This window comes from Saccopteryx leptura, chromosome 12 (assembly GCF_036850995.1).
Source record: "Saccopteryx leptura isolate mSacLep1 chromosome 12, mSacLep1_pri_phased_curated, whole genome shotgun sequence".
Lineage (NCBI taxonomy): Eukaryota > Metazoa > Chordata > Mammalia > Chiroptera > Emballonuridae > Saccopteryx > Saccopteryx leptura.
Window position 1 is genome coordinate 16,796,173 of NC_089514.1, and position 23,192 is coordinate 16,819,364.

Here is a 23,192-nt window from a genome sequence, read left to right on the forward strand (position 1 = left end):
ATAATTATAATTAGAGACATTCAGAAACACTGGGCCCTTACCTCCATCCTCAGAGCTTCCAGGACACTGGGAAGTTCAACTGGGACCCACGGGAGCCCGTTAAGCCTGTAACCAACCTATGGTAGTGTAGAGGTCATTCCATCAGGGTGGGAATCAGCTGCAAGTTGGAATAAACATTGGCGAGTCTTTAGAGCCTGAGACCAAAGCAGGAACTCAGGGTCAGGTCTCTTTACCATCTCTGCACTGAGGGTGGTTTCAAACATACAGTCCTTGGGTATAGAGTCTATCCTGAATTCTGGGGTTCCAGAACTATTAGGGGGAAAAGTATAACAGAGACTCTGGATTCTCTGAGGATTATAATCTTTTGCATAAAGTAAAATCATTTGGAGTGCGTATCTTTTATTAGGTAGGGTTTTATCTTCACTTAAAAAAATCAGCTCAATAGCAGCTCTGTTACAAAACTGTTCTCACAGCGCTAGGTGTGTAATTTTTGAGGCTTGAGAAAGGAGCACAGAGCTCTGACCTATGTGCTTCGACCCATTCCAGGTCTTTGGTTCCTTGAATCAACCATACAGAAGATATACAAGATGTTACCCCTCAATCTGGGGACACAGGGAGATCTAAGCACTTCTGAGAATTCCAACAAAAGCTCCAGAAGCAGATCTGGTGGCTCCTGACCCCTCATACTAACCACACAGTTACAATTCCTACTCCCTTACAATCCAACTATTCGATGGGATAATGTGAGGAATAAATAGAATTATATAAAAATTAAGCTAAAATTAGTCTAATATTGTTGAAGAAAACTCAAATAGTGGCCCGCGACACAGCCGAAATGGAGGGGAGAACAAAATTATGAGGGGAAAATGCCTTAGGTCCTAAAAATAAGTTTTCACTTTAAAAACTGTTATTTCTCTCTTTAAGAGAATCTTCTTTTACATGAAGGAAAATCATGCTATTGATGTTTAGTTGGTAAGTAGGCTAAGTATTTTACCCTCTAATGCAGGGGTCCCCAAACTTTTTACACAAGGGGCCAGTTCACTGTTCCTCAGACCGTTGGAGGGCCAGACTATAAAAAAAACTATGAACAAATCCCTATGTACACTGCACATATCTTATTTTAAAGTAAAAAAACAAAACGGAAACAAATACAATATTTAAAATAAAGAACAAGTAAATTTAAATCAACAAACTGATCAGTATTTCAATGGGAACTATGGGCCTGCTTTTGGCTAATGAGATGGTGGTGCCCCTTCCAGAAGTGCAGCGGGGGGCCTGATAAATGGCCTCAGGGGGCCGCATGCGGGCCACGGGCCGTAGTTTGGGGACCCCTGCTCTAATGGTTCTGTAAATTATCTCCTTCTTAAAAAAATGTTTAAAGGTAAAACTTGAAGGGTCAGAGAGTAAAGTGATGTAGAATGAGAGGACTCCACAGGGCACACTGAGTTTCTCCAGTTCCATTCATAATTATAGTACAAGAACGAATCTTCTTGGGTATCAGGTTTTATTTAAATAGTCAGGCTCAAGGAAAAATGTTAAATTTCAAACCCATAAAGTTATCACTGAAAGCTATATTCCTCATAAATACATATGTATATACATATGTGTGTGTATATATGCTCTTTTACATGAACCATTCAAAACCATTTTAAAAGTCATTCTTTTCTGTATTTAAAATTGTCCTTCTAAATATGTAGAAGTTCCACAGGTGGGGGCTTCAGTGGGATTTTCCCCAGAGTAAACTTCTTGGACTGAAACTGCTCCAGTTCTTCAGCTGTGAGCTGATCCTTGGGTGTGAACAATTCATTACCTGCCGTTGTGCCGCCGTTGGAGGCGAGGGCAGAGCTGGAGGTGCCGCTATTTCCAAGAGGGTCACTGGACGACTTGGAAAAAGCAGTGTCAGGATGCGAGTCTGGACGACCGAAGCCGGTCGCGGAGCCACTGTTTCCGAAGGCGGGGGCCGCGGCAGCGGCAGCCCCAGCCCCAGCCCCAGCCGCGCCTGCTGCCACGGGAGCCGAGAATCCGGAAATCCCGGGCGAGCCGAAACCCGGAGCTGCGGCGGTTTTAAATGAGAACGAAGCGGCAGATGTGATTCCAGGTTGCCCAAACCCGGTGGCTGGGGTAGAAGTAGTGACGGCAGGACCGGTGGAGGGAACAGCTCCAAATGCTGGAGGATTTCCGAACACAGAAGGGCTTCCAGCAGGGGCCGCGGCAAACCCAGAGTCTGTTTTAAAACTAAAATTTTGGGCATTATCACTCCTGCTGTTATTCACTGGAAAACCTACAAATAAACCAGAAAAAGAAAAAAATAATAGTCTAGTCAGAAAGTGTAGCCATTTCCCTCTTACTCCTGCCACGCTTGGATGTCACAGAGAGGTTATCGGGAGGGAGGAAAGTGAAAACGAGAAGCTGGAACCAGCCCAGCGACCCCTGCTCCTCGGTCTTTCTGCTGCACTGACGGCGCCGCACCGCACCGGGACTCACCTTCCCGCAGGGGGCGGCTCTGGGAGTTTACGGATTAGCGAATGTGCTTTCCACTTTCAGCCACCACACCCCCCTCACACCAGAGCTGTCGCTTGAGGATGATACTCTGCTGTTATACACGGTGACAAGAAAGTCCTCAAACATAGCTATGCAAGTCTTAAAAAATCATTCCTTAAATATACTTACTTCTATAGGGTCTTTCAAAGAACAGCCCAGCCCCTGCAGGCCCCCCTTTCATTGATGCTTGATTAGCCTACTTCTTTGAAGCTCCATTATGGAAGGTGGTAGAACTGGCAAAGGTGACTTAAAATGGTACTTCACATACTTGCAGGTTTTATGACTTAAAATCCATAAAATCCTATCTTTCTAAATCAGTGAAGTCCTGAATTACTTTATCACTTACCCGGTGACCCAAATGGGACTGTTTGCCCACTGCCAAATCCAAATGTAGGTGCTGCTTGATTTATCCCATTCTTTATATCACAGAGCTATAAAGAAAGACAAATAATAAAGTACTTGGTGAATAATTCTCAAGTACCTTTTCTAATTACTTTAGAACCAAATTTAATTTTTAAAATATGCACTTTAAAATGTGAAGTTAAATGGTTAACACAGAAAAGTGCAATATAACATGCATAGAAAAAAGTGTACCAACTTATAAGATTATGAATAACTGGCTTATGAATTATGGGTTCAATTTTATTTATGCTTTAAAATATTTTCTAAATTTCTTTCTCCCTCCTAAATTTCTTCAATGAACACATATTAACATCAGGGGGAAAAGCCTTTTTTTTATGGCGGTAGAAAAATCATAACTTTATTGACAGAGAGAATGAAAATGCTACAGTTAGGATCTTGTATCTCTGGGGACAAGTGAGAATAATATAATTCCTAACGGCATCTCTGTATTAGGCAAGGAACACACAGTAAGCATTCTTCAGTCACAAAAGCATACATTAGTCTAAATGTGCATTCATATCATACATATTTCAAAGCAATTTCTTTTTAAATGCGGATAACCTGGACTACTTGGATTTATATAATATTTTTCAGTTTCAAAATTAGTACTACCAAACTTTACTCTAAAATAGTTTTGTTTTTTTTTAAATTTTATTTATTTATTTTTTACAGAGACAGAGAGTGAGTCAGAGAGAAGGATAGACAGGGACAGACAGGAAGGGAGAGAGATGAGAAGCATCAATCATCAGTTTTTCGTTGCAACACCTTAGTTGTCCATTGATTGCTTTCTCACATGTGCCTTGACCGCGGGCCTTCAGCAGACTGAGTAACCCCTTGCTGGAGCCAGCGACCTTGGGTCCAAGCTGGTGAGCTTCGCTCAAACCAGATGAGCCCGCACTCAAGCTGGCGACCTCGGGGTCTCGAACCTGGGTCCTTCCGCATCTCAGTCCGACACTCTATCAACTGTGCCACCACCAGGTCAGGCATCTAAAATAGTTTTTTGAAAGCACAATTATCTGTGCTTTTCTGACCAAGGAACAGAAAGTGATTCTAGGATCTTGCCTGTAAGTGATAATAGATGATAGAGTTCTTGAGAATGTGTGCCATAATTCTTGACAGAGAATTTTAACTTAGCTTTCCAAACTAAAAGTAAAATTCTCTGCAAAAAAAAAAAGCAAGAGAGAAGACACTTCCCAGTAGCAAACTCCCCAGTACTCACCAAAGCTATTGTAGTTGATGTATTTAGATTTTTCAGTTCATTTAACCTGTTCCTCCATTGATTTATTAACTGTTGGACGGAATTTACCTGAAGAGAGAAGACAGAAAAATAATGAGTCAATATTGAGTGTATAAGTTAATATCTCAAAAACTTTACATGTTTTCCAACATCACAAAAAGTTTATGAAATGATTTTATGGCCCATAATTTATAATGTTTGCATTGACCTGCCCTGATTTGCTAAAGATATTCCAGCTGTAGTCCCCTCTCCCTGGTCTCCAACTCCTTGCATCACCTGGTAGCACCGAGCTAGTTATATTTGGATGGGAGGTGAACATGTGTGCTAGTTAAAACGCATGATCATGATTGTAGGCAACAACAACAAAAAATACAGAGTTTGTCATTTACTTTGGCACCAAAATTATTCAAGCCCAATTTTTTACTTTTTGGTATCTGAAATGTGAGAATGCTAATCTATATAATAGACTGCTTTATTTAAACTTTTGTTTTTCTAGTATTCATCATGGTGTCTGCAACTAAAAGATGTTCCAGAAATGTTTGTCAAATGATGAAATGGTCTGATTTCTGGGACTGATTGCTGGATAATGTATCATAAAATAATGACATTCCTAGTTACTACAAAATATATTATCACCATTTTAGGCAACCAATCAATTTCATAGAAAGTAATTTAGAAAATAAAAGTAGCCTTGTCTTGAAAAATATGTAGACCTAACCCACTTGGCCAACACAAGCAAGCCTCTATTACAGAGAAGGTGATAATTAACAGCTAATCTGTTACTGAGGTACATGAATAGGAAACAAACTTACATAGCTCTGTAAGTTATTGCTGGATAAGAAGTTATGGTACTCAAGTCTCAACTCCTCTGGTGAAATGTCTGTAAAACCTGAAGTGAGGAATCAAGTGTAATCTTTAAAATAAATGCCAATACTTTCGATAGCATAGTAGAGTTAGAAGTGCTAGACGAGAAAGTATGCTAATGTTGATCATAAGAAAAATATTCGAAGTCTCTCGTTAGTGTTTAACAAAGTATAAAATTAGAATAAAACATGGCTGGTTATTTGATCTTTGAAGGGGGAAATTTTTTTTAAAGATAAAAGAGAGGAAGGAATAACAGAATAAAAAGAGTTGACTACATATACATTCAAATTTCTTTTGAAAAAAATATTCCATATGTCAGAAACTATAATAAGCAAAATTAAAAAACATGATAAGCTAAGAAAACCATAATTGCAACACAACAGAAGAGCTAATGCTAATGTATGACTAGCTCTTAGAAATCAATAAGAAAAATAAGTTAATATGAACAAAAATAATAAGCAAGTCACAAGAAATTCAAAGTCAGTAAATAAATGAAATAAAAGAGTTCAATTTAAAAATACAACTTAAATATAGATAAAATGCTTTACTTATCAGACTGGCAAAAATTAAAACTAAATGTTATATATTGTCATTAGAATGTGGACATTCTCTTAAACTGCCATTAAGGGAATTAAAAATGTACAACTTTTTTGGGAGAAAATTGTCGATAAATATCAATCAATTGCCTTAGAAATTTTCATACCTTCGGACCTTAATAGAATTTCTAGTATTTACACAGGTAATACCTCGATACACTGAATCTGTTGCACTCTATTGCCTGGTTGCAGTAGATGGAGAAAACCTGTTCTCACTCAGATGTGAGATGGGAGTTGGGAAATGATGACTTCAATGGCCCTTTCAGACAACTATGAATATTCTTGTTTGATATTACACAAAAAATTTACAGGTGGCAGTTTCTAAAAGCTAAGCTATAATGTGGACTCAAACTTTTGTACTATTATATTAAATCTACTGGTTTATCTTGCACTTAGAATGGATTTTTCAACCATGTATAATTTTGAAGCATTATAGACTGGTAACTTGGAAAATATTGGTTCACCGAGTGATCCAGAGCTTCCAAATGTTGGCAAACATCATTTAACAATATCAAAATATTCATATTTGTTAATGTCACTATCCATCTCATCATTAGAGATATTAAGTATCAAGAAGTCATCAAGCTCACATTAGCAGAAAAGTTTTCCGTAGTTTAATTTTTACTTGGAAGCTTGAATTTTATCATTGGCAATAAACACTGTCAGTTGTTTTCTATGAAGTGACAAGCTCACTTCATTTTTTTTCACTTTAAAAAAAATTTCACCAAATCCTTAAGTTTAAATAAATAACCACCTTAAGTCATTCTTTCAAATAAAACTTGTCCCATAGGGAAAAAAATGTCTAGTTCAGCTCACAAGTCAAACAACCACACGGTGCTTTCCCTCAGGAACCATCACACCTGAGCATGTGGCAGAAGCACTGCGTGAGCTTCCATTTTGTCACACAGAATAGTAGAAAGATTTGCACTCAAAGGCCAAGACTTAATAAAATTAATGACTTTTACCATTTCATCAAGGGAACTCTTAATACAGTTTATAGTCTCTGCCTTGGTTTATACTAAGATACAAAGAGTTTGCTGCATCAATGCTTTTGCACCAACAGTGCAAATGTTGACACAGTGAAAATGACAACTAATGTGTTAGTAATTATTATGAAAATATTTTTGAACTTGTGCAGCCCCTAGGAATAGGGTTGCTAAATTTAGCAACTAATAACACAGGAGGCCTAGTTAAATTTGAATTTCAATACACAACAAATAGTTTTTTATAGTACAAGTCTGTCACAAATGTTATATGGGCTACTCATACATGAAAAGTATTATTCTTTGCTTATCTAAAATTTCAATTTAACTGGGTACCCCATATTTTATCTGGCAACCCTACTCAGGGCTCTACATTTCACATTCTCAGAGGCACTGCTCTAGGGCATTCATTAGGCGCTAGGCTCAATTTTGAACTGATTTAAAAAGGCGTAATACTCTTTATCTTCTTTACAGAAAAATCACTATCTGAAATTCTCTTATTTACCTGTATTACTTATTCTCTCCCTCTCTCAAAGTCATACACTTCATAAAGGAGGGATGTTGTCCACCTTGCTCATCACTATATCCCTAGCAGTTAGAATAGAGCCTGCACAAAAGAAATTCAAGAAGAATTTGTTGAATGACTGAGTAAATAAATAACTAAGGAGGGGTATGACACAAATGGTCAGAGACTGAGCAGGGAGAGCTGAGACAGAGTAGAGATCCCAGAGCTCTGAGGGATCTCAAGGGCTGTCATCTGTTAGGTACCTGCTGTCCACCCAATAGAGCAGACGCCAGGACCACCCAGAGTGGGCTGAGAAGTGTGGTGGTTTAGATTTCAGCCCAGAAAGGGCTTAGAAACTGTGGACAAAAGAAAATGGGAAGGGGTATTCTACAGAAACGCTATCCCTGTAGCCCAGGTCAAGTTCCATACCTTCAAACATTATCTCCAGGATAGGTCGTCACGGGCTTTATGAAAAACAACTATCCTTAAAAGGAAAGACAGGGAAGAAAGAAAAGAGAATCAGACAGCCAGGGTCTTAATGGCAGGCAGGCAAGATATGACTCCCCTATTCACTGCAGGCAGCCAAGAGGTTCCGGAGCTGTACCTGTAGGGAACCAAGAAAGCAGAGCCTCTTCCTGGACTTACAGAATTGGAACTGTGGTGGGTCCTGAATTTACTATTTCCTCATGAGAACTACATCTTAAAAGAATGATACTTTCCAACTTCAATCTCTGAATCATGAAGTTTTGCTAGAATACTCGGATACTTTAACAATATCCAAACTCTCCTAACTGTCGCTAAGTTTGTGGTTAATTTCTTTATTTGGCATGGTCTTGGTTTTAGAAAATAAGAGTTGTAAAACATACTTTAAAAACATACAATTTGTCGGTTACCTGAAAGAGTAGATTTCTTTTTCACTGGTGAATAAACAGAGAACATCCACTGCCCTGATGATTCCCAAACCTCCATATCTTTCATAATTCCTTCCCTGATAAAAATAAAAAGCAAAGAATTTTTTTCATCTGCTTATTAAAATTTATCATTTATAATTTTCAATGACTGAAATTCTAAATTGTACTATGTAATTTTAGATTTTTTCCATTATACTTGCTCAAGTGTCCTTAAAGCAGAAGCTTTTAGAAATATATACTACATTTCATGTTCAGATACTATAATATTAAAGAAGCTCATAATTTTGGTTTACCAGTACCCTAACCCATTATTGTACTATACATATATTAAAGAACTAAAATATAATAAAATATACAACTTTAATCTTTTGTTCATGATCAAACATCAATAATTATTTAACTAGGAAAGACAGAAAGTACCATGTGATGTATTGTAGATACATAACATTTTTAAAACAGGTAGGATTTTAGAGATCATTTGTCTGATTCTCACATTTTGCAAAAGGTGAAACAGATCCATACCTGTACAGTTAATTTGCTGGCATAGCTGTGGACAGAGTCAGCGCTAAATTAAATTCCCTCCCACCCCATCCAGAGTGCTGTAATTAATAAAATGATAGACGCCATCGAGAATCTATATTATGTTCTCAAAAAATGATAAGAAATTTACTCTATAATAATGAAGGAAATCAAATGAAATCAAATTGAATGAGGTAAATAGTTTTAGAAAGAAAAATACGAGATGCTATGGGAACTCCAAGATCACAGTTGCTTTAAATGACTTCATACTTTGTAAAAGTCTAATAATTTACAACAAACTTAGGCAAGACTACCTTAGAAAGATATTCACAATATAGTGTTATCAATAGAAAAGTGGAAGGCACTGTCCTGATATGGAAAGATGACATATTTTTAAGTGAAATAAAAGTCTAGTATGATATATATACAAAATAGTGGTGATCTCTGAGTGATAAGATCATGGGTGCTTTTTCTTCTTTTTGTTTATTCTGATTTTAAAAAATAATGTATTACTTCCTTTTAAAAAATACTCCATATTGTAGGTAGTTTTCTTTTTTAAAAAAGCAAAGCGGCAGTACTTTTTCTGGAGGCTTCCACTTACAGAAATTTCTTTTCATCTTTCTGTACATCAGAACTAAGTGAAGAATCAAATGGGTTCTGAGAAAATCCAAACCCCCTGTTCCTGTTAGTTGAAGCTCCAGAATCAAAAGAACCAAAAGAGGGCTTTTCTTGCTCTCTGCTGCCCCCCCATGGTGTCGATTTAGAGAAACTGGACGGCTGGGTAACACTGGAGTATCTCTGGTTGGTGGCATTCCATCCATGTCTGTTACCACCTGAAATAAACAATACAACAAAAACAATTTTACTAGCAACTCATTTGTTAAATCTCTAAAAATTTTATTATGTTTTTTCTTATCACATGCAGATATTATGCAGAAATTCAATATTTCCACTCACTTTAAATCATAAAACTCATTTTTTACTTATATAGTTCAGTGTAATATACAGTTTTGACTTATATATAGATCATTGTAATATCAAAAAATCATATAATGGTCTAATTGCATTTCTGGTTAACAAGACTGAGAGGACTGTAAATCCCTGACATAAGCTTATCAAGTAAACAGTTGCTTGATAGTGGAGTGGATAAAGTATATATATCCCAAATGACATGCTCCTTCAGAATAAAAAGCTGTCTTTACCATTCTTTCCTCCCCCACTGGATAGAGTAATAAAGTCTGAAAAATGAGGAACATATTAAAAAGTTTGTTGACTATAAAGATTAGATCCTACCCCCTGTCCTTGAATAGATGCTTAAATCTATTTGACTCAGTCTTCCCTCTGGGAAAACATATACCCACCTATCTTTCATAGGGTGATTATAAAGGTGATTTACATGTGAATAAAGTACATTGAGTTCCTCTATTGAGAGCATATCACTAATCTATATAAATAAAAATGTAAATGTTTGTTCAAAATCTTAAATCTCCAAAAGTTCTTCACCGATTGCTTTGAAATGTTGACACAACGTTGCATTCGAATACGTGCTCTTTTTTATATACCTACTATTATATAGCTATAGATGTCACACTTGTGACAGGTAAAAACATGTTTTTTGAAAAACAGCGCCATCTGTTGGACATAAAAGCAACACACACTATTCTAAATATTTTACAATTCCATTTCAATGTTTCCGATTTATGATCCATTTATGTGCAGCCAGACTTGAGGATGCACGGTTGTGAGCATGACGATCGCGTTCTGCAGCTTCAGATCTGCTTCATTCTCAACAGAATGAATGCGACAGGCTGTGAGTGGCTGAAAGACGTCAACGAGAAACAGCAGATCAGCGTCAAACACGACTCCGTGCTCAGCAATCACGCAATTACAATCGCCTTGCATTCTGGTACAACCCAGCTGATGATGCTAGTTTGAGCCAGCATGTTCTCATCGGCACTATGTCTGAAGTGTGTCCTTATTGCAAGGCTCTGAAATTTCATGGAAAAACGAAAGGAATGTGTTGCACTGCGGAAAAATTAAATGGCCTCAACTTGGAGAACTGCCAGAGCCATTAAAAACTGCTTGCCAGATATACTGCCAAATCAGAGCATTTCCTATCTAACAGGATATAGAACTCATGCTTCCAAATGATGTCATTTGGTGCAGAAATTGTAACAGTTCAATTCATGCCAACTTTCAAAGTGAAAGGACAAATTTATCATAAAGCCAGTTCCTTGCTTCTGTTCCCAGATGGTCAACATAAATTCCTACGAATGTATTTCATCGGTGATGGCAATGATGAACTGAATGCACACTGCTGAATTACTACTGGCATAAAAAGGTCCATCGTTTCCCAACTGCAAGAGCTTCTTCACGAAAAAAACAATTTAGTGCGTTTGTTCAAAACAGCAATTGACATGATGCCATCTGATACACACAAGATTGTTATTCATGCTGACAAAGTGGCTGCTGGAGAACATGTGTGAAGATTCAACACTTCAACTATAGACAAAGTGGCAATTGTTATAGTGGGAGATCAATTCCAACCTAGAGATATTGTTCTTCATTGGAGGAACAATCAATTAATAAAACTTGCAGAAACTCATTGATGCTATGATGCCCTGCAATATCCAATCATTTTTTGGGATGGTGCTGATGGATATCACTTCAACGTTAAGATGATAAATCCAGTCAGTGGCGAAGAAACAAATATGAAATGCAGCGCAATGAACGATTATTCATACCAATTAATGATTCGAGAGAATGAAGACAATCACATTTTGAAATACTATCAATTGTTTCACCAATACATCATAGATATGTATGCAAAAATTGAAAACGTTTGATATTCATCTGTTTGAATCAGACCAAGCTTCGCTCTGAAGAATACGTTCATTTGCGAGATGCAGTTGTAAATGACGGTAATACAACTAATGTTGGAAGACTAACGATTTTGCCATGTTCATATACAGGCAGTACATGTCATATGCATGAGTATGCTCAAGATGCAACTGCATATGTTCGTCACTACAGGCGTCCAGACCTATTCATTACATTCACATGCAATCCAGTTTGGGACAATATACAACAGCTCTTACTTCCTGGCCAGTTGCAGGTGGATAGGCATGACATCACAGCATGTGTTTTCAGACAGAAGCTGAAATTGCTGATGGATTTCATAGTAAAACATGAAGTTTGGGTCTGTGTGCTGTAAAAAATTAATGAGGTGGACTTTTTCTGGACTCCTGCTACTTGTTAAGGACACTACTCTTTTATGGATTCTTGTTGTACTGGCCAAGAGTTTGCTTAAAGGCTTTAATCACAGTAAAAATAAATAAATAAATAAATAAATAAATATAAATATATATATATATATGACTAGATAAAGAAGATGTGGCACATATACACTATGGTATACTACTCAGCTATAAGAAATGATGACATCGGATCATCTACAACGAAATGGTGGGATCTTGATAACATTATACGAAGTGAAATAAGTAAATCAGAAAAAACCAAGAAGTGCATGATTCCACACATTGGTGGGACATAAAAAACGAGACTAAGAGATATGGACAAGAGTGTGGTGGTTATGGGGGGGAGGGAAGAAGGGAGAGGGGGAGGGGAAAAGGGAGGGGCACAAAGAAAACTAGATAGAAGGTGACGGAGATCAATCTGACTTTGGGTGATGTGTATGCAACATAATTGAATGACAAGATAACCTGGACGTGTTTTCTTTGAATATATGTATCCTGATTTATTGATGTCACCCCATTAAAATTAATAAAACTTTATGTATAAAAAAATTAATGAGCATCGTTGTAGAAGCAACAATCTTGACAGGACCTTTTAAAGGTGAAGATGTCCTCATTCCTCGCATTCCTATGATTCCAACAGATATGCCATTTCAATTTAAGAGATTGCAATTCCCAATTCAATTGGCATTTACAATCACCATCAACAAAGCTCAGGGCCAATCTTTAGAATTGTGCGCGTTAGATCTACACATGGATTGCTTCTCACATGGACAATTGTATGTTGCATGTTCTAGACTCGGCAAACCAGACAATCTCTATATCTGCACAGACGATGGAACAACAAAAAATATTGTATACCCACAAGCATTGTGAAATTAAACATATTAGAAACGTGCGCTTTCTCTTCTCTTTCTTTTCCATTTAACCAGACTGAGCCACAGCAATGCGTGGCCAGGTACAGCTAGTATTTCGTAAATATCAATATGATCCAACAGGACTCTATCCTTTCTGTTTCTAAATTAAAAAAAAAAAATCTTACCACTTCAACTATCTCAATTACTCATCACTTTGTAGTTGAGGCCAAGATAATTCACTTTGTTTCTGACTAAATTGGAGATATTCCATTAAATATATTAAAAAGTGGAGTAATGGGTAGTCCTTTATAAAAATTTACCTGCCAACTCTAAAACCACTTAATAAAACCAAAGAAAAAGGCAGCAGGTTGTTGGCCCAGATCCCTCAAGTAGGGATTAATGATATTTTCTTTTTCTAAAGGTCTAAATTTCTTAGAAAATGACACAACTGAAGAAATTCATCTTTTGTATACAGCTTTTGGCCTTCATACTTAATAATTCCAGAAGCATTCACTTGTTCCAGGTAGCTAAATACATTGTTTACTTGACAAGTTTTATTTATACTGTTTTTCATCAATTAACCTATCCATTCAACATTTCTTTTTTTTAAGACTTTATTTTTTCCTTATTTCATAAAGGGGGGGGGGAGGGAGAGACAGGAGGGGTGAGGAGACAGAAGTATCAACTCCCATATGTGCCTTGATCAGGCAAGCCCAGGGTTTCAAACCTGCGACCTCAGCGTTCCTGGTCGATGCTTTATCCACTGCGCCACCACAGGCCAGGCCCAACGTTTACTTTCTAATTACTACATTTAAAGTGAGTGTTGACAAATATCACGTTCTGTTGTTCATGGAAGTACACTCACATTTATTGGACCCCTAGTCCTAATTTTTGGTTTGGAATATTTCATTAGACCTGCTTCGGGTAATGCAAAAAGGCTGTCTTCAAGAAGAGGGATCAGTTGTGAAACCACAAAGCAACTCAAGGTAGAAAAGTCAGGTGAATACCCCTAAAGAAGGGAAGGGGAGGGAGGGGAGAGTGCGGGGAGGGGGTCAGCATGCTGTGATACCTTTAAGGACTAAGTTCCAACTATAAGAAAATAAAACCTCTTCATCTGATTTTTAAACCTTGTGTTGTACTACGGTTTCATGTCTGATCCCTCCTCTCCTTGAAGACTGCTTTTTGCATCGTTCATAATTGGCTTAATGAAATATTCCCAAACCTTCGGCAGTGACTTAGGCCCAGGGAGCAGGTCAACGTTGTCCTCCACAAACCGTTCCCTCACAGCCCAGGGTTCTTAATTGGGCATCCCATCTTCCCAGTTATACCCCAAATTTTATGAGCATGTGCATCTGAGGAACGGCTCTGCAGGCTTTTATTATATTTCCAAAGCAGTTCGCGACTCCCCCCAGGTTAAGTGCCCGGATTCTAATCTCGGTTGCTAGTCCCTCTCTCGGAAAAAAAGTTTAGTAAAGATTATATTCGAGTCTAGGAAAACAAAACAAGTGCCCAGAAGGGTATAGTAAAGCAAGGAGGCGTCTGGGTGCCCTGTGCCAATTCTCCGAACCACTGCCACCCACCGACAGGGTCGTTTTGACACGTACATCCGACTTAAAAAACTCATTGTCTGGTATTAGCAGCCTGGACCAAGCCCCTGCCTTCGACCGCTCAACAAAAACCGACCGGGGGCCTCATATGCGAGCCACATCGGAGAGAAACCGGGAGCCGGACCGGCGAGCAGGCGTCCCCTGGCCGGGGCCCCGCGGGACGGCCGTTCCCGCCCGCTGAACCCCACGCCAGGCCCGTCCCAGCTCCGCCAGCCGCGGCTGAGGACCGAGGACAACGTCACCTGAGGGCTGCTGCTGCCGTCCGCCGGCACCCCAGGCGCCAGGATGTTCGTTCCAGCACCGCTCTCCGAAGCGGCACCGGCCTTGAAGGAAGAACTGACAGATGGTCATTGCGACGGCGTCACGGGCGGAACGGTTCCCAGTGAGCACCCTCAACGAGTGGAGGCCCAAAAGCAACGGAAAGGTCCGGCCCCGCTACTGTGACGTTATCTTCTAGCGCCTACGGAAGGCGCTTTCTCTTCTGTCTCCTCTCTCTCCCCGCCCTCTCCCTTCATTTGGCCGCCCCGTGCGATGAAAGGCGTGGGGTTTACCCAATAGGAATTGAGAAGAGCGGGAGCCGCCCTCTTTCCCCCAGACTGTAGGTGTGGCCTAGGAAGGCGGAAAGCTTGAATTGAGGAAGAGGCGCGTTGGGACCTGGTGCGGTGCTTGGGCCTGCGAGGGAGGTTCGAGATCGAAATGTGAAGAAAGCCAGCTGAGCAAACTCAGAATTTAAGCAAGACCCGGAGATGAGGATTAGCTGTGGTTTGAGAGACCGATTATATTTTCATTTATAAAAGGTGAGAAAGTAAAAATGTGACCAGCCATTCATCAGGATGGATAACAGTGTCAGATAAAGGCAATTGTAACGTCAACAGGAAACTGTTTCTTTTATGGACAGACTGCAACTGAAAAGTATTATATATAACAGCTCAACAGCCCCCAGTTTGGGATGAGTACTATGTTCTCGCACACCGAGAATGTTCTTTTTTTTTTTTTTTTTTTTTTACTGAAACCCAACTACTGATATTCGGAGTGAGTTGTCATTGAGCAAGAACTTCTGCTGTTGCAGTGTACAAATGGTTTTTCTTTCTTTCTTTCTTTCTTTCTTTCTTTCTTTCTTTCTTTCTTTCTTTCTTTCTTTCTTTCTTTCTCTTTCTTTTTTTTTTTTTACAGAGACAGAGAGAGTCAGAGAGAGGATAGACAGGGACAGACAGACAGGAATGGAGAGATGAGAAGCATCAATCATTAGTTTTTCGTTGCATGTTGCAACACCTTAGTTGTTCATTGATTGCTTTCTCATATGTGCCTTGAACGTGGGCCTTCAGCAGACCGAGTAACCCCTTGCTCGAGCCAGCGACCTTGGGTCCAAGCTGGTGAGCTTTTGCTCAAACCAGATGAGCCCACGCTCAAGCTGGCAACCTCGGGGTCTTGAACCTGGGTCTTCGGCATCCCAGTCAGACGCTCAATCCACTGCACCACCGCCTGATCAGGCGAGATTGTTCTTTAAAGGTCGCATAAATGTTGCTATTTGAAGTAATATCAGTAGGAATGAAATATCCTGCTCCTGCCTGGAGGATCTAAGACAAACAAAGAAGCACTCTATTTCTGCCTCGGAGCAGAGCTCAGATAAGAGGTTCCTGAAAAGAACGTCCTATATTTTTTTAACTTTGTAGTTTCCAAGGAGACACGACCCTACATCTACTGTCAATCGGATCTAAAGTCCTCCTTCCGGACAAATCTTACAACTCTTTTCCTTTGTATGGTGAAACACTGTGGTTCCTCTGGTGTTCAGTCTTTCTGGTTGCAACGAATTAATAAACCTGACTGTTGGATTGCAGATTTGTCCCTGGTGGTTTAAGATGATTGACTATTGTACTTGAACACAGATTTTGGATTTTGAGGGCAGTGGAATCTGCAGGAGCACTGGGAATTACAGGAACAGCCTAGTTTATTATTATTTTTTAAAAATCAGTGTTACTCATTTATTTTAAAACAAACTTGAGTTACAAATATACTACAAAGAACGTTTTTTTCCTGAGCCATTTGAGACAATATTGCAGACCCGATGCCCTATCACCCAAATATATACTGTATTTCCTACAGGTAAGGACATTTTCGTACTTAACCACAATACAATCACCAAAATTAGGACATTAATATCGATGCATTACTGCCATTTAATCCTTAAATTCCATTCATGTTTTGCCAAACATCTCAATAATGTCCTTTAAAGGAAAAGAATCCAGTCCAGAATCAGAATCATCATTGCCTTAATCATATTTATTTTTTAACTTAAAACTTATTTTTCAATTAGTTTGTATTAGTTTCAGGTGTACAGCATAGTGGTTAGACAATCATGTACTTTACAAAGTATCCCCTCCTATATTCCTAGTACCCACCTGGCACCAAATACACTTATTACAATATTATTGACTATTTCGTCTATGCTGTACTTTACATCCCTGTCACTATTTTTTAACCACCAATTTGTACTTCTTAACCTCTTCACCTTTTTCACCCAGCTCCCCAACTCCCCTCCCCTCTGGCATCTATCAGTCTGTTCTCTGTTTCTATGAGCCTGTTTCTATTATGTTTGTACATTTATTTTGCTCTTTAGATTCTACATATAAGTGAAATCATACAGTATTTGTCTGTGACTTAACTTACTTAGCATAATGCCTCCTAGGTCCATTCATGTCACAGATGGTAAAATTTCATTCTTTTTTTTATTGCATGAGTAATATTCCATTATATACATGTACCACCACTTTTTTTTATCCACACATCTATTGATGAGCACATGGGTTGCTTCCTTATCTTGTCTATTGGAAATACCACTACAATGAATATAGGGGTTGCATATATTCTTCTGAATTAGTATTTCATGTTTCTTTGGACATATACCTAGAAGTGGACTCACTGGGTCATAAGGCAGTTCTATTTTTACTTTTTTAGATTTTTTTATTTATTCATTTTTTTTTTTTATGAGAGAGAGAGGAGAGAGAGGAAGAGAGGGAGAGATAGAGAACAGGGGGAGGAGCAGGAAGCATCAACTCCCATATGTGCCTTGACCAGGCAAGCCCAGGGTTTTGAACCAGTGACCTCAGCATTCCAGGTCGACGCTTTATCCACTGCGCCACCATAGGTCAGGCTCAAGGCAGTTCCATTTTTAATTATTTGAAGTAACTCCACACTGCTTTCCACAGTGGCTACACTAGTCTACATTCCCAACAGTGCGTGAGGGTTCCCTTTTCTTTGCATCCTTGCCAACACTTGATTTATTGATGGCCATTCCGACAGGTGTGAGGTGATATTTTGTGGATTTAATTGCATTTCTCATAATTAGTGAGCATCTTTACATGTCTGTTGGCTACCTGTATGTCCTCTTTGGAGAAGTGTCTATTCAGGTCCTATGCCCATTTTTTTTTTTTTGTATTTTTCTGAAGCTGGAAACGGGGAGAGACAGTCAGACAGACTCCCGCATGCGCCCGACCGGGATCCACCCGGCATGCCCACCAGGGGGCGACGCTCTGCCCACCAGGGGGCGATGCTCTGCCCCTCCGGGGCGTAGCTCTGTTGCGACCAGAGCCAGTCTAGTGCCTGGGGCAGAGGCCAAGGAGCCATCCCCAGCACCTGGGCCATCTTTGCTCCAATGGAGCCTCGCTGCGGGAGAGGAAGAGAGAGACAGAGAGGAAGGAGAGGGGGAGGGGTGGAGAAGCAGATGGGCGCTTCTCCTGTGTGCCCTGGCCGGGAATCGAACCCAGGACTTCTGCACGCCAGGCCGACGCTCTACCACTGAGCCAACCGGCCAGAGCCTATGCCCATTTTTTTTTTTTAAATATTTTATTTATTGATTTTTAGAGAGAGGGGAGAGAGAGAGAGAGAGAGAGAGAGAGAGAAGGGGGAGGAGCAGGAAGCATCAACTCCCATATGTGCCTTGACCAGGCAAGCCCAAGGTTTCGAACCAGCAACCTCAGTGTTCCAGGTTGACTCTTTATCCCACTGCGCCACCACAGGTCAGGCATATGCCCATTTTTTAAACTTTCTTTTTTTTCATGTTGAGTTGTATGAATTCTTTATAAATTTTGGATATTAACCCCTTATCAGATGTATCAATGGCAAATATCTTCTTCTATTCAGTAGGCTTTTTCATTTAGTTGGTTTCTTTTACTATGCAAAAACTTTAGTTGGATGTAGTCCCCATTTATTTTTCCCTTGCTGGAGGAAAAATATTAGAAAAATATTGCTACAAGAGATGTCAGAGATTTTACTGACAATGCTTTCTTCTAAGTTTTATGGTTCTGAGTCTTACGTTTAATTCTTTAATCCATTTTGAGGTTCTTCTTGTATATGGTGTAAGAAGGTGGTCTCGTTTCATGTTTTTGCATGTATCTGTCCAATTTTCCCAACAGCAGTTACTGAATAGGTCTTTACCCCATTCCTGCCTCCTCTGTCATGTTAATTGATCATATATTGCCTTACTCGTATTTCTTTAGTCTCCTTCATTCTGGAACATTTCCTCAGTCTTTCTTGAACTTTCATGATCTTGACACTATTAAGATCTTGACACTATTAAGGTTGTTATTTTGTAGAAGTTCCTCCATGCAGATTTGTTTTCTCATTTTTTTCCAAATGGGGTGAAAAATTAAAAAAGCCCAACATAAAAATGTTCAGAATAGCAAATTTAGAGAAAGAGTAATGGTTGCTTAGGGCTGGTGTTTGGATGTAACTGGGTTGAATAAGGTCCCCCTCAAATTCATGTCTGCCCAGAACATCAGAATGTGACATTATTTGGAAAAGGGGTCTTTGCAAATGTCATTAGTTAAGATGTGAGGGGGAGGGTGGGCTAAATCCAATGACTTGTCCTTATAATACCACATAAAGCCACAGAGAGACACGCAGGGAAGGCCATGTAAACACAGAGGCAGTGAATGGAGTGAGGTAGTTATAAGCCAAGGAACAGTAAGGCTTGCCAGCAACCACCAGAAGCTAGGCAAGGCTTGTTTCAGGGCCTCCAGAAGGAAGCAAAACTGACATCATCTTGGTGTAGGACTTCTGGCCTCCTGAGATGAGGAAGAATAATTTTGCGTTGTTTTAAGCCACCAAGTTTGTGGTAATTTGTTGCAAGAGCTATAGAAAAATAACACATGGGCAAAATGGGGAGTGACTGCTACTGAGCATAGTTTTTATTTTTTCGTGATGAAAATGTTCCAAAATTGTGGTGACAGTGTCACAATTCTGTGAATATAATAAAGACCATTGAATGGTACTTTATTATTTATTTTTAAGATGCTTTGTTTAAAAAATATTTTTCCGTTGATTTGAGAGAAAGAGAGACAGAGAGGAAGGGAGTGAAGCATCAACATGCTGTTCCACTTAGTTATTGCATTTAGTTGTGCACTCATTGATTGCTTCTCCTATGTGTCCTGGGGATTAAACCAGGACCTTGGTGTGCCAGGATGATGCCCTGTCCACTGAGCATACTGCCAGGGCTATTTATGGACTTTTTAGAGAGAGAGGAAAAGGAGAGAGGTAGAGAAACACTGATTTGTTGTTCTGTTTATAGATTCCTTGGTTGCTTCTTATAAGTACCCTGACTGGGGATTGAACCTGTAACCTTGGTGTACTGGGGCAATGCGCTAACCAATGGAGCTACCTGGTCAGGGCTGAATGGTATACATCAAACAGTGAATTGTTTGATGTGTAAATTATATTTCAGTAGAGCTGTTATGTACACAAAAAACCCACATAAATAGAAATATATTATTATGCTTTTTACAATTCTGTTTTCATTTAAACATTTTTAGTGTTTAAGATTATATTACTTCCATATAAAGAAAACACTGCTTCACAAAATTTAAAAACAATCATTATCTAACACATCACATCTAAAATAAAGAATGAATAAAACATAGCAGTCTATTTTAAGTTAAAATATTTAATATTACCAGATAAAAACATTTATGGTGACAGCTTTATATGGCCCATTCCATACATTTCATAATGTAAAAGGACAAAACATTACTAGGAAAGAAATGAGTAAATGAATGTGTAAAAGATTTACTGACCACAAAAAGCAATTAATATGACAAATATTTAATCCAAATCACTACATTTATTTCTCTCCCCCTGCCACAAGTTATTACATTTAGATACAGCGGGGTCAAATATCTCTGATGTGTTTTGCTAAGGAAAAGATATCATGTACCTTTTAATCTGTAAGAAGTTCAAAGTCATCATTGATATTGTAGAAATACTATTCTAATGACCTATAAATTTGCTCTAAATAGCTTTATTTTTGGCTAGTCAATCATTCTTATTATAATTGGATTTTATTTAAAGTGAGGGCTGAAGGGACATAATTAGTTTTTAAGCTCTGCGTACAACAGTGTTACAAATTCATGATGGGTGCTGACCTTGACAGTTGTGTCTATAAGATGGAATATATTTAACTGAATTAAATATATTTCTTCAGGAGTTGAGTATATTTTAAGTCCCCAAATGTAATTATGAAGTTTGTGAGATACTTTTTGTAGACCTTGACCCACTCTACCTCGCTTTTAAAAAGGGAACACATTTGGCACTCAATGGACCAAATAAAGACAAGCAAAATTATGTGAGACTAAGCTGCTCCATACTAGTTTTTAGTTTTTGACTGAACCAAAACGGACCTAACTGCACAGCACTTCTGTGATATATGGAAATAGCCTAGAGCTAAGATGAGACTTTCACTGAGGAGCTGATACTCCACTGTCATTATCATAGTTACAAATGTGAAATTCGTTTAAGAATTTATATTTTCACCACATGCTTATTATTTTTCAAGTTTCCTTGCTAGACATATTCATGATTACACGACCAGCTAAAATATGGTCTTTGAATTAAGGAAATCCATATTTTTAAAAATCTATTTTACAGGGATCTTTCTTTACTTGAAACTTCCTTCCAAAACAACAACAAAAACCCACCCAACTAAAACTTTGTAACCAAACACTTGGAACAAAGCACCGGTGGCCATGTTTTTGAGTCTCTGATGAATCTTGAAGTCCACTCACTTTTCATGTTTCAAGGGTTTCTTCATTTGCTCCACAAGTATCAACAACACAAATTAAACAACTTGTTACTGGAAAAGCTCGAACTTTCGAATTGGCAACCCATTTGTCTGTTTCAGTATTATATTCAAGGATGTGTCCTAATCGACCCACTCCTTGAAAACCAGCCAAGACATAAACTACAGAGCCAACTGCTGCACACTTCACCGTCACGCCCTTCCACGGCATCGGTGAGACCATCTTCCATTCATTTAATTTAATGTCATAATATTCCACATTGTCCAGACCACCTTCAAAGAATAAAACAACATGAATTATATGAACAATTTTAAGAGCTCTTAAAGTAATAATTCTTTGCATTTTTTTCCCAACACTTATGAAGAATTTCAAGCATGCAGAGTAGGTGTTAAGAATTGTACAATGCCCACATAGCTACCATTTAGATTCTTATTCTTACCTTAACACAACAGGTTTAATTTTTATTTGTCATTTTGGAATCATAAGTATTTAATTCTACAAAGTAAGCAATTTTCTATCTGTTCTAGAAAAATAAAAAAGTAAACCAATCTCTGGATTTTCCTTTTGATTACCTTTAATTATATTATTCAAATGTCTCACTCTGTCCTACTATTTATCTTTCAGCAGTTTATAGAAAATAGCAATGAACAGAGACAGGAGAAGGGAAAGACGTTATCTGATTGTTACACTTAAGTAATGCTTCAAGGTACTGACTAAAATGAGGTTTGTGAAGTATCTAAAGATTCAGTCCAGATTCCCCATTATTTATTTAAAGCAATTATTTAAGATTTTAGTATATTATTTAAGAAAACAAAATGGTATAATTTACTCATTTAAAAATAGTAATATTCATACTTTCATGCAATATTTAAAAATTTGCCAGAGCCTGGACACCAGTCCTAAAACCTGTATTTAAATTTTTTTTAAACTTTTTTTAAAGTTCAAATATTTCTATCACTTAATAGTTTTAAGAACTAGTGTGATACCATATCCTAGGGGGTCTTTAGAAATGTGTGGAAGCCATCTGAAACTGTCAGAATGACTTGTGGCCATCGCCCATATTTCATGGAAAAAGATGTTAAACATACTCCAAAGTTCATAAAACGTTCCCAGACACTATAAAAATAAGTATACTGATATATATTCCTCAATCAAGATTTTAAGAAATGTTTCCACAACTTAAGATAAGGAAATACCAGCAAACTCATTGGGAAAGTTGAATAGTGAATTAATATCACACACCTATGCCATTCTGACCACCCACAGCAAATATCTTGTCTTTTACAAACACCAGTCCGTGATTCTTTCTGGCCTCAATCATTGGACACAGCTCAGTCCATCTGAAAAGATAAAAAGTTTTTAGTGTACTTGTTCACAGGCAGTAAAAGGACATGGGGTAATTTATAAGAAAGATCTGTTGTTCCCACTAAGTGCTCATTTACCACTTGCATATGTGCACGCGCACACAGACATACACACACACACGTATCTGGAAGGCTAAAACAAAATCTGAACAGTGGTTGTAAGTAACTTATTTATAGGTGGGTAAATACAGTTTTTTTTCCTTCAAATCTGATAGGATAGGAGATATAGAGGATATTTTAAGACTAGTAATACATTTTTGGAAGAAATCTATTTCCTATACAAATATTGATAGACTTACGACCTATGCAACTTACGACCATTTGACTTTACGACCACAATCGCTAGGCACGACTGCTCCTCGTCTGGCAGCGCAAGCGTTGCCCAGCTGGGCGTATGACAGTGCGGACCAGCTTCCGGCAGCACTACCATCTCCGTGTGTACCATTTCAACTGTTATCCCAGACTCGGTACAGCAATTTGTG

The 23,192-nt window shown here is 38.5% G+C and overlaps 2 protein-coding genes and 1 long non-coding RNA gene across 5 annotated transcripts in view; 1 reads left to right on the forward strand and 2 right to left on the reverse strand.

Moving 5' to 3' along the window:
- LOC136384267 (uncharacterized) overlaps nucleotides 1-11,858 on the forward strand; it is a 63,905-nt gene extending 52,047 nt beyond the window's left edge. The window contains exon 3 of the long non-coding RNA XR_010747560.1: nucleotides 10,278-11,858. This is a non-coding gene — a long non-coding RNA (uncharacterized lncRNA). The remainder of the gene's footprint in view (nucleotides 1-10,277) is intronic.
- Nucleotides 1,496-14,715, reverse strand: NUP42 (nucleoporin 42). Its single transcript, XM_066354506.1, has 7 exons — nucleotides 14,519-14,715; nucleotides 9,160-9,391; nucleotides 8,022-8,116; nucleotides 4,993-5,069; nucleotides 4,163-4,249; nucleotides 2,888-2,972; nucleotides 1,496-2,281 (listed from the first exon to the last, which is right to left on the reverse strand). Exons 1-7 carry the CDS (start codon nucleotides 14,625-14,627, stop codon nucleotides 1,686-1,688), a joined length of 1,281 nt encoding a protein of 426 aa, XP_066210603.1. The 5' UTR covers nucleotides 14,628-14,715; the 3' UTR covers nucleotides 1,496-1,685.
- Nucleotides 14,716-20,552: 5,837 nt separating this feature from the next.
- The window catches only part of KLHL7 (kelch like family member 7), a 42,771-nt gene continuing 40,131 nt past the window's right edge, over nucleotides 20,553-23,192 (reverse strand). For all 3 annotated transcript variants that reach the window (XM_066354498.1, XM_066354500.1, XM_066354499.1), the window contains 2 exons: nucleotides 22,589-22,686; nucleotides 20,553-21,618 (listed from right to left, as the gene is read on the reverse strand). In XM_066354498.1, the coding sequence (XP_066210595.1) occupies nucleotides 21,335-21,618; nucleotides 22,589-22,686 (382 nt within the window). In that variant the 3' untranslated portion in view covers nucleotides 20,553-21,334. The remainder of the gene's footprint in view (nucleotides 21,619-22,588; nucleotides 22,687-23,192) is intronic.

Excerpts from the sequence above, each read along its gene's own strand:
- NUP42 (XM_066354506.1), bottom strand. The coding sequence starts at position 14,627 with ATGACCATCTGTCAGTTCTTCCTTCAAGGCCGGTGCCGCTTCGGAGAG. Across the intron at positions 5,070-8,021 it reads AAAGAAATCTACTCTTTCAG|GTTTTACAGACATTTCACCA; the intron begins GTAACCGACAAA and ends TCCTCACTTCAG. Across the intron at positions 2,282-2,887 it reads AGTCCCATTTGGGTCACCGG|GTTTTCCAGTGAATAACAGC; the intron begins GTAAGTGATAAA and ends GTTTATTTGTAG.